This window comes from Egretta garzetta, unplaced genomic scaffold, assembly GCF_000687185.1.
Source record: "Egretta garzetta isolate BGI_Z169 unplaced genomic scaffold, ASM68718v1 scaffold343, whole genome shotgun sequence".
NCBI classification, from domain to species: domain Eukaryota; kingdom Metazoa; phylum Chordata; class Aves; order Pelecaniformes; family Ardeidae; genus Egretta; species Egretta garzetta.
Window position 1 is genome coordinate 536,614 of NW_009259038.1, and position 10,737 is coordinate 547,350.

The window sequence follows — 10,737 nt, forward strand, 5'->3', positions numbered from 1 at the left end:
TCTTAGAATCATAGAATCATAGAATGTTTAGGGTTGGAAGGGACCACTAGTGGTCATCTAGTCCAACCCCCCTGCAGTGAGCAGGGACACTGCTAACTAGATCAGATTGCTCAGAGCCCCATCCAACCTGGCCTTGAATGTTTCCAGGGATGGGGCCTCCACTACCTCTCTGGGCAACCTGTTCCAGTGTTTTACCACTCTCATTGTAAAAAATTTCTTCCTTACCTCTAGCCTGAACCTACCCTGTTCTAGTTTAAAACCATTTCCCCTTGTCCTAACACAGCTGGCCCTATGAAAAAGACGTTCCCCATCTTTCCTATAGGCCCCCTTTAGGTACTGGAAGGCCGCAATCAGGTCTCCCCGTAGCCTCCTTTTCTCCAGACTGAACAAGCCCAACTCTCTCAGCCTGTCCTCATAGGAGAGGTGCTCCAGCCCTCGGATCATTTTTGTAGCCCTCCTCTGGACCCGCTCCAACACTTCCATGTCCTTCTTGTGCTGAGGGCTCCAGAGCTGGACGCAGTACTCTAGGTGAGGTCTCACCAGAGCAGAGTAGAGGGGCAGAATCACCTCCCTCGACCTGCTGGCCACGCTCCTTTTGATGCAGCCCAGGGTAGGGTTGGCCTTGTCCCCAGAGCTCCCTGCGGCCAGCTAACGCCCTTGCCTCCGTGTAGGAACATGAGGTGGAGAAGATGTTCACGCTGAAGCCAGGCCGCCTGCCCCAGGCTGACGTCAAGAACATCATCTTCTTCGTGAGGCCTAAGCTGGAGCTGATGGACATCATCACAGACAACGTCCTCAGGTACGGCGGGCGCTGAGCGGGGAGGGCGGTGGCTGCAAGGGGTCCGCTCACGGTTCCCTTCCTGGGGGCTGGCCGGGGCTCCTGCCGAAGGAGGGGACCGATCTGGCCTGAAACGGTCACGTGGTTTGTCACGCCTGGGCCCCAAATGGGGAAGCGCAGCCGCTCTCGGGGCTCAGGTCGGGGTGTGAGACGCCCTGGGAGGGAGGGAGGGAGGCTTTGCTTCGGCTGGCGATGCAGAGGGTGCCTCCCTCGTCAAGAGGTTGTAGGCTCCTTCTAATTAGCTGGAAGGAGCCGTGCTTTGATTGACGCTCCTTTGGAGAGCTGCAGGAAAACCAAGTCACCCTGCCCTGGTTCCAGGCCTGTGGCTGTGGATGCCTCTGGCTGGGTAACAAACGTTCTGAAACAGGGAGTTAGGAGGGGAAGTTGGTAATAACAACTGAGTGCAGCATTCCGATTCCCTTCGAATTCAGCGCCCCCAGCCCGCGGTCTGTGCTGGTTACCTGCGTAGCCAAGTTACCGTTTGCTGTGCTCCTGCCTGTGACTCTTCCAGGGAAGACAGAGGCCGCTCTCCCCAGAGGGACTTCCACATCCTCTTCGTGCCACGCCGCAGCCTGCTCTGCGAGCAGTGGCTGAAGGAGCAGGGCGTGCTGGGGTCCTTCATCCACCGAGAGCAGTACAGCCTGGACCTGATACCCTTCGACGGAGACCTGCTCTCCATGGAGTCCGAGAGCGCGTTCAAGGTAAGCGCTTGTCTCATCTCTGAGGAAAAACACCATGGGTTTTTGCGTTGGCTGTCGGCGTTTGGTACAGAGGCTCCCGGAGGGTTTGTCAGTGACCCGCACCGGGAGGAGGGGGAGCAGGGAAGGGCCTGTGGAGCAAGTGTGACTTGGTCCTGAGCCTGAACTCCTCCGTGTGTTTTCTGAATGCTGAAGGAACAGTCGCTACAGTAAGCTGCCCCCCAGCTCCTCCGGCTTTAACTGCTGGTGTTATTTTCACAAATCAAGCACTCGTGAGGTTTAACACACTTCAGTCGTTACAAAGAGCCAGCACGGTTTGTGTCAATACGCAGCCGAAGAGCCACATAGGACGGTTAATGCTGCGCGCTAAGCTATACTGGGAATTGACAGCTCTCACCAGCCGTGTATCCTGTTTTCTCGGAATGCTGCGTCTGGGGATGGAAAGGTTTGATAGTCTCTGCCTTAATAAGCGTAGCCCAGAGGACGCGTCGAGGCTTGCAGCTGCTTGTCGGCAGCGATGGCGAGGTGGTGTGCTCTCAGATTGGCCTAATTAGAGGCAGGGGCTCTTTGCAGTCGCTTTCCGGCTCTCATACTCCTCCTCTCTGTCAAACTGGGAGCAGCGTGTGGGCTTCAAAAACGTTACAGTGTCTGGTTTGATCAAATGATCTGATAAAACTGCACAGATAAGGTCCGTGTTTGCCAACAGCCGTAGTTTTTCCTCAGCCTATGTCTCCTCTGAACTGTTCACATGGACCCCGTTCTCCTGTGGAAGCAGCTGTGTTGGATCGACACCTCCCATCGGGAATCCTTCTTGTTGTTTAGGAATGTTACCTGGAGAGCGACCAGACAAGTCTGTACCACGCGGCAAAGGGGCTGATGACGCTGCAGGCTCTCTACGGAACCATCCCGCAGATTTTTGGGAAGGGCGAGTGTGCCCGGGTAAGGGAAATGTTGCTGCTTAAAACCTGCATCTTGTTCTTTGCAACTGCCTTCAGGAGCGTTGGGTTAAGTGCACCTGTGGGTTTTTTGAATCCAGCCACGGGCCCTTCCTGTCATATTGAAATGTTGGGATCGTGGCCATCAGGTTTTGGTCATCTCTGGCCAAAACAACAATCTTTGCTGTTCCGTAAGTCTGTCAGGAAGATTTACCTGATTTCATCAGTTTTGCTCACAGGTACACTGCCCTTGTTTTTTCAGCAGTTCTTCCTTCTGTGGAGTTTTAATGCTTGGCCACTCTGTGGGTATCAGAAGGGCTGAATGAAGTGGGAAATGTGTAACCTACTGCTCGTGCCTCAGCTTTTTCATCCCTCCCTATAACTCATACTTTTTCCTTCTCTCTGATCAACCTATGATTTAATCAGTACCTTTTGCAAGGAGGGAGTGGCTTGAGATGAACCCAGTGCTTCGGCCACCGTCACTGTCCTGCTAAGCTGCGGAGAGCAGCAGAGAAGGACTTTGTTGTCTTTGTCTTGTCCTGCCCCTGTCGGTCAGCCGGCTTGTACCTCTTGCCATTCTCTTTACACAGGGCTGTGCCCCATACTTGCATGAGCATGTGTGCTTGTAGGGCCTGGAAATCAACTCCACCCGTTGTGGCCTGCACCATAACCAGGCCGATGTGGTTTATTTTCAGCACGTGGCTAATATGATGATCAGGATGAAGCGCGAGTTCCCTGGAAGCCAGAACTCAATATTTCCTGTCTTTGATACCCTCTTGTTGCTGGACCGTAATGTTGATCTGCTGACGCCGTTAGCTACGCAGCTGACGTACGAAGGGCTGATAGATGAAATCTATGGAATTCAGAACAGTGAGTACTGCCGGGTAAGGGGGAGGTTTCCAATTGCTGGGGCAGGCTGCAGTGTGTCAGGTGGGTTTCTGCTTCACTAAATGACAGTGACGTGGGAGCAGCTCACCCAAACTTAGTGTGGAGATGGTTCAGTCCCAAGCTAGAGCCCATCAAGACCAGCTCTGGCTCTTTTTGCCTAGGAAGGGGAGTTGAGTACAGTGCATGTTACCGAGTGGAAATATTTCGGATGTTGGCTGGGTGCAGACACAGTAACACAGAATGCATAGTGTGGGAGCGGAGATATTACTGTGTGCCTTCACCCTCCGGCCTGGTTGGCTCATGCTGTGCCACACTGAGGGGTTGGGAGCAGTTTGTGAAGGCCATTGAGAGCTCTCTCCTGCTCCTGAGGAGGTAGTAAGAAAAACTTCAGTGAAGCATTTATGGGTTTCAGTCCCTCCTGCTGTACTGAGGACTGGCTGGACGGCTGCCTCCAAACCTCTTTGGTAGCCGGGTAGCTAGCACTTGGGTCCTGATCGTGTATGTGCGTGTGGGTCTCTGGGTCCCCGGGTGAGTATGGGGAGACTCTCCTTAATTAATTAACACATAGGTACCGCGTCGTCTGGGCGTTTATATTAGCTGTGCAGCTTAGAACTGTTTCCAGCTCAGGGGACAGGTTTCCACAGCCTTCTTATATTCTGGTGGTGAAGTACCAGTCCTTACAAGGGTTATTTCTCTGCATTTCATAGCTTATGTGAAACTCCCTCCTGAGAAGTTTGCCCCAAAGAAGCAGGGTGAGGGTGGGAAAGACCTCCCCACAGAACCCAAGAAGCTCCAGCTGAACTCTGCTGAAGAGCTGTATGCTGAAATCCGAGACAAGAACTTCAATGCTGTGGGGTCAGTGCTGAGCAAGAAAGCCAAGATCATCTCAGCAGCCTTTGAGGTGAGGCCTGTATCCCACCGTGCATCCCTTGAGCGTTCTTGTCGTCAGATAAGTCACAGTCTGTGTTCAGCAGTGCTGTGACTGGCAGCTCGGGCTGTTGCCATGGAGTAAGCCCCCAGCCAGAGAAAAAACAGGTAGTCCTCAGAAGCCCCTCCAGTCTGTTCCCCTGTCCTGGGACAAGGATCAGCTCCGTTTCGACTGTTCTGAGTAGGTGTCGGTCAAATCTCCTCTTAAGAATCCTGTAGTAATACAGGTCTTCTCTTCTCCCCACACCTCTGTTCTGGGGCTTTTCCTGTCCTCACTAGCCTAAACCACATTTCTGCTGTGTGAGCCTGTAGGGCCCATAATAGGAATCGCTTTCCTCAGCCAGCAGAACAGTCAGGTGCTGCTTCCCTCTGCAAGAAGCCAAAGGTTAATTTTAGCATACTGATCAATTCCGCTTTGTTGCTGCTGTTAACTGTAAAGTGAACGGTCCTTTTCCTTTCGTATTCTCTGAGGATGCAGAGAAAAGGCTTTAAGAAATAAAACTTCAGAATGTGCATGCATAGAGTAGTATGGCTGGCATAAAAAACAACAGCAATGTGAAGAAGACCGTTGTCTTACAGGAGGTTTGACCTGTAAATTCATGCTCGCGTGTCACCTTAGACAAAGCTGGAGAGTGCTGTGGGGTGTGTGTTTGTGGGTTGGTTTGAAAATATCCTGTCAATGATTCATAAAAAAACTGACTTCCCACATCTCTTGCTTTCAGACTTTGTGGTGATTCTGGAGAGAACTTGTTACACTGTTTGTTAGATTCTATTTCCTTGGGTTTTTTTGTTCTTTGCCTCCACTTCTGCCACATTTAAGACGAGGTAGTGGTACCTTAACTGGAATACTGTGTGCTCAGCCTCATCTCCTAGTAAACGTCCACTAGTGCAGTATTAGTGCTGAAGGTGCTAAAGATGGATTAGTCATAGTGGTTGTTAAAGAAAAAAAAAGAAAATAAATTAAAGAAATTGTCAGAGGTAATAGGTGATAATGAAACAGCAGCATATTGGCAGCAGAGGACTTCTTAAATTGCAGGCTTCATCATTATCACTCTCCTGCCTGCACTTGCCCATTTAAATCCTTCACATATGAGTCAAATTATTATTATTTTTATTCCAAGTTGCAGCAAGAGGCAAGTAGGCCAAATGAAATACAGACCTCTGGACTGCTCTGAGAGCTGAAGTCTGCACTGTGCTTCATCAGACCCTTGCTCAAAAGCTGGGACATTATTACAGCCAGGTACAGTGACTGGCAGGCTTCTGCTTGACAGGGACGCAGACCCTGCCAACCCGGTTCCTCAGCCCCTCTCACTGCTGCTTTGAGGGGAAATGTCCCCCGCTTCTGACTGCTTTTCCTACAGCTCCATGTTTACTGGCAGCTAGCAGAGTAATTCATCTTTGCATGAAAAAGGTAGTTTTGCTGGTAGGGAAACTGAGAAGCAGATAGTGATGGCTGAAGTCAGATAAAGGTGGAGAAAAGTGATTTGCAACACTGATATAATGAAACAAAACAGTGTAATGATCCTGTTTTATTGTGTCGTGCCCCTTATAATGATCAGTGCTGTTACAAGTAATGCTATAACTTCAGTTTAAGCGTTGAAAGTGTTTTATCTAGAAGGTTGCATATCTCTAACAGTATCAGCCATTGCAGTGAGTGCAGTAAAAAACCTTTTCGTGATAAAATTATCTAGTTGGTGTGTGGTGAACAAGGCCTAACCTAAGCAACACATTTCTTTAGGAGAGACACCACGCGAAAACCGTTGGAGAGATTAAGCAGTTTGTCTCACAGTTGCCACACATGCAAGCAGCCAGAAGTTCGCTAGCAAACCACACCTCCATTGCAGAACTCATCAAAGACATCACCAGTGAGTATTTGTTGAATAGTCTGTCTGACTAAGTTAAATAGAGCAAGATGCAAGACAATGTGATGGACATCATTCGGCTTGGCAAAAATTGGCTTTGCTCCATCCAGTGCATCTCTGCTGAAATGTTAAATGTAGGAAATAAGCTGTCAGTTGCTAGTGTATTGATTTTCATTCTTTTCCCAAAGCATCTGAAGATTTCTTTGATAATTTAACAGTGGAACAAGAGTTCATGTCTGGAATAGACACAGACAAGGTAAGTAAATAAATGACAAGTAGTGACACATCTTCAAAAAAACCCCCAACTTATTTCTCTGGGGTTTTTTTCCCTTTGGGGTTTTTGAGAGAGGAAACATCTGATCTAGATATTGTCTGGCTCCTTCCAGTGTCAAGGTTGTGAGCTCTCACTTGCGTCTCCTTGCCCATTTGCAGTTTTTTCCAAGTGACAGGCATCGCTGAACGTACTTGGGGACGGTGCTGTACTGTGTGCTTTGCCGGGCTCCGGTTACCTATCGTTGCCTGTAACACAAGTGTGTTCAGCTGGGGTGCTTCAACTTGTACAGGGGCACTGTGTGCTGTGAGGGAGCAGGGGAAGATTCAAGACCGTTACTCAGAATGTTTTCAGAGCATCAGACAGTCTAGCCATTGACATGCTTTAGAAAACTGCTAGGTGGAACCGGTGCTGGATCGCTGTTTTACGGACGGTCTTCAGCTTCCTGGAGGGCAGCTGCACCCTCTTTCTTGCTGTTTTGGAGATACTAGGGAAAACTAGCTCTTTCTTTCCAGGTCTTCTAGGCACTTAAACCAGTCTTTAAATAACTGGTTATGTATTTTTTTTACAGGTTAACAATTACATTGAAGACTGCATAGCTCAAAAACATCCATTAATCAAGATCTTGCGTCTCGTTTGCTTGCAATCTGTATGCAATAGCGGACTGAAGCAGAAGGTTCTGGACTATTACAAAAGAGAGATTCTCCAGGTTAGGCTGTAACTTTTGAATTGACAAATTCCTGAGAAAATCCACATCAAAGCCTCAGCTCTACAACACTTGTGTTCTAGACAGACAGGGGTAGTGTTGACGTCCAGTGTGTACAGAGGGAGCACTGAGCCTTCTGTTTGGGCTGATGGAAGCACCTCCTGAGTCATTGCGATGTGTTTTACAACATGTAGATAGAGAGGTTTATATTGTTGCACTTTTTGCTGTCATGATTTAAACACTCTATATGGGATACAATGTAGAGAGATCTTAAACAAAAAAACTTTTCAACTAACATCTTTGCCTTTTTTTTTTTTTTTTTTAAAACACTCTGGTCATGGACTGCTGACATGGTATTAAAGGTGAATTCTTCATATTGCAGACTTACGGCTATGAACATATATTGACCTTAAACAACTTAGAAAAGGCTGGCCTCCTGAAACCTCAGACAAGTGGTAGGAATAACTACCCAACGATCAGGAAAACCCTGCGCTTATGGATGGATGATGTTAATGAACAGGTAAACAGGTGCCTCAGCAGTGAACATTACATCTAACAGGGCAGAATTGTGTGCATCGGGAAAACCTTTATTTTATTTTATTTTATTTTTTCTTATTTCTATGGTGCTGTTTTGCAGCATGAAGTTGCACTCACCTACTGCTCACTCTCTGCTCTCTCCTGCAGAACCCCAATGATATCTCCTACGTGTACAGTGGCTACGCTCCACTGAGCGTACGCCTGGCACAGCTACTGGCTCGGCCAGGGTGGCGGAGCATAGAGGAGGTTTTAAAGATGCTGCCAGGCCCCCATTTTGAGGAGAGGCAGCAGTTACCTACTGGCCTTCAGAAAAAGCGTAAGTTTTGCTTTGTTTTCCCATTTTTTTAAAGGGAGGTGCATCTCTGTTAGGCTGGAATGAGGCAAACTGAAATCAGGGCTGGCCGAGTCCAGGCATCTATCTCATCTCCCTGTCCCACAGCAGGATTAGATCAGCCTAACTCATTTTTGACAGACAGCTTTCTGGCCTCCTTAAAATATCCAGTCACATATTCAGCCTGCTGTTAATGCACAGCACCATGTGCACTGAAGATACTATAGAGCTTGTTTTAACTTCTCATCAGAGTACTAAAATAAACCCTAACCTTACACTGTGATTTTAATAAGTAACATTACTTTACAAAAAAGGTCAGCATTGCTCTCCTAGAATTAAGCCTGGGCAGGCAGAAGCACATCCTGTAAAGAGACTCCAGAGCTGGGAGCAGTCTGCATTTCGGGGCCCCAGCCTGGTATTCCACTCAATAGGTTTCTCCTCTAACTCAGCTGCTATATTTGTTTCAGTTTTAGGTCATTTTGAGTTTGACTGACAGTTGGTGGATAGGAGACGTAAAAATAAAACTAAGACAACCTGTACGTTTCTCTGGATGCACAGGTCAACACGGTGAGAACCGAGTCACTCTGGTGTTCTTCCTGGGAGGTGTGACCTATGCAGAAATAGCTGCACTGAGATTCCTGTCCCAAATGGAAGATGGAGGCACAGAATACGTCATTGCTACTACAAAACTGATCAATGGAACAAGTTGGATCAAATCCTTGATGGAAAAACTGGAGCCTGCCCCCTTCTAGGGTCTGTGGCGAGAGACAGTAAAAGTGAGAGGCCCTGTGCGACACAGGCACATCAGCTTCTGGTCTTCTGGCATGGCTGCTTGAATGTCAGAGAAACGAGACAGTGAAAGAAGCTCTCCTGAGACCAGCTCATGATGCAGTTACCCTCATCCCTCTCTGCATTTGTGTTCCTACTGTTTGTGGAACTTCCTAGTAGACAAGCAGTACTGAAAGGCACTAACAATGAAATAAACAACAGGAGAAAGAGAGATTCCCTGCTTGTGGTCTGAATCAGCAAACAAGGGCTATGGGAGCAGGGATTTGCCATGGTCCTTCTATTTGGCAAATTGCTCCTTTTTTTTTTTTTTTTTCCTTTCAGTTTCGTTTTAATGGGGGGATATGATTCCTTCTTTTTACCTTCCTAAGATGCTGAGGAGGGAGGATGTATTCTGTTCTCAGTTTCATGCCAATATTCCCAGTCTGTCTTTCTCTGGTGCCTGATATATTCCATCAATGCACTGGATCTGTTTCGCTCAGAGATCTGCACTCAGCTGCACCTCTGCTGTACCCAGGGTTCAGTTTCCTGCTCGTCTTTCTGATGAAAGCCGAGGAATTTGTGCTCCCCCCAGCTTCAGCACATTCACATCAACAGGCAGCAGCAAGAGCCAGGCCACAGTAGCTAAATTTTCTGACATCCTTGGAAGCTGATTGTACAATGGAAAGAGAACTGTAAAGGGGAAGCAGTAACTTTTTTTACTGTGTAGGTTTAGAAATTTCATGGCTCTCGGGCATCCAGTATAATGCACCTGCAGGACCTGCTGAGCCTGCGCTGTACTGTAACAAGCTGGCTGTTACGGCTAGTTGCCTGTAGGCCACGCTCAAGGCCACTGTCCCACGTTGCTTTGGCCAAGGTATTAATTGGGTTTTCTGCAGCAACAGCTAAACCTTGAACTACCCACATCCATGTCAACAGCACTGACTACAAATACAACCACCGGCACCCAACTGACAAGGGAGATGCTTGAGCCCTTTACTTTGATTGCCCTCTGAAGGGATTGGTGTGAGGTGCCTTGTTTGTCCTGGGTCCACCCACCTGACTCCGGAAAGCTACTCCAGAGTATGAATTACATCAGTGTGGCACTCCCTGTGTGGGACTCAGGCCAAAAATAGCTCTGTGAGTGACCCAGTAAACAGTGGGTCTAAGACAGACACCTTTTTCACCCCCCTGCTCAGTTTATAGTGCAGTACTTGCTGCCACAAGCTGTTGTAGTGTTCAAAATTGTAAACAAGAATTTTCCATGGTCTTGGTGGCTGGGCCCTGGGTGTTGCTGAGCCAAAGTGTGCAAGAGGCAGCTTCTGGCTCCAGAATACTCAGCTGTGTTAAGGGCTGGAGGCTGAGAAGGCAGAGCAGGGGACCTTTCTTATGCCTGTGCAGCTGACCACTGCCAGAGCCTGTCCTGCTGCACTTCAGCCCTTTCCCTGGTCACTGTACTCACTAGCTTCAACAGCAACCACTGGGGACTCTGGTTCACATTGCATTTAACTCAAATAGTTAAAAACAACTAAAGAAAAAAAGCCAAAACCCAACAAACGCCCCCCCCCCCAAAATCACTCAGCAAACATTTCAGCTTTTAAGTTATCCTGCATAACATGTCCCTCCCAAAAACCCCCAAACCTTCATTTTTCCAAGTTGTTCCAGTTCTGACTGTGGGGTTCAGTCTGTTGTTTTGTAAGATTGAGTTCTGCCAAATCAGCCCCTTCAGAGAGCCCCTCTGTTTAACTCCAGTTGGCCTATTAGAATAAAAGAAAAAAAAAAAAAATTGAGTTATTTTCAAAAGCGTTTGCTTGCTCTCTCTGCCCCCCGGAATACAAAAATAAATAAAATAAAACCCTGCACTGGGGTAGCTGTATCCTTCTCCCCCTGCCCCAGGATAACTGTATTACTTAAGTTGAAACTATTTTTCTACCATCTGGATGCTTTTCCATTAAGCTTCTGCACTAATTACTCTCTGT

The 10,737-nt window shown here is 48.0% G+C and overlaps 1 protein-coding gene across 3 annotated transcripts; it reads left to right on the top strand.

The window, feature by feature from the left end:
* The first annotated feature begins 552 nt into the window (after positions 1 to 552).
* Positions 553 to 8,993, top strand: VPS33A (VPS33A core subunit of CORVET and HOPS complexes). 3 transcript variants are annotated; one of them, XM_035890458.1, is made up of 11 exons: positions 553 to 799; positions 1,350 to 1,539; positions 2,359 to 2,475; positions 3,167 to 3,341; positions 4,067 to 4,260; positions 6,025 to 6,151; positions 6,337 to 6,404; positions 6,991 to 7,128; positions 7,508 to 7,645; positions 7,810 to 7,978; positions 8,552 to 8,993. In XM_035890458.1, the coding sequence occupies exons 1-11, from the start codon at positions 690 to 692 to the stop codon at positions 8,743 to 8,745; spliced, it is 1,620 nt and encodes a 539-aa protein (XP_035746351.1). In that variant the 5' UTR covers positions 553 to 689; the 3' UTR covers positions 8,746 to 8,993. The 3 variants fall into 3 exon arrangements, with proteins under 3 accessions (XP_035746351.1, XP_035746352.1, XP_035746353.1); XM_035890459.1 differs by having other exon boundaries at positions 8,461 to 8,627; XM_035890460.1 differs by lacking the exon at positions 8,552 to 8,993 and having other exon boundaries at positions 7,763 to 7,951.
* Positions 8,994 to 10,737: the final 1,744 nt, after the last annotated feature.

Excerpts from the sequence above, each read along its gene's own strand:
- VPS33A (XM_035890458.1), top strand. The coding sequence starts at position 690 with ATGTTCACGCTGAAGCCAGGCCGCCTGCCCCAGGCTGACGTCAAGAAC. Across the intron at positions 1,540-2,358 it reads AGTCCGAGAGCGCGTTCAAG|GAATGTTACCTGGAGAGCGA; the intron begins GTAAGCGCTTGT and ends CTTGTTGTTTAG. Across the intron at positions 7,979-8,551 it reads TACTGGCCTTCAGAAAAAGC|GTCAACACGGTGAGAACCGA; the intron begins GTAAGTTTTGCT and ends CTGGATGCACAG.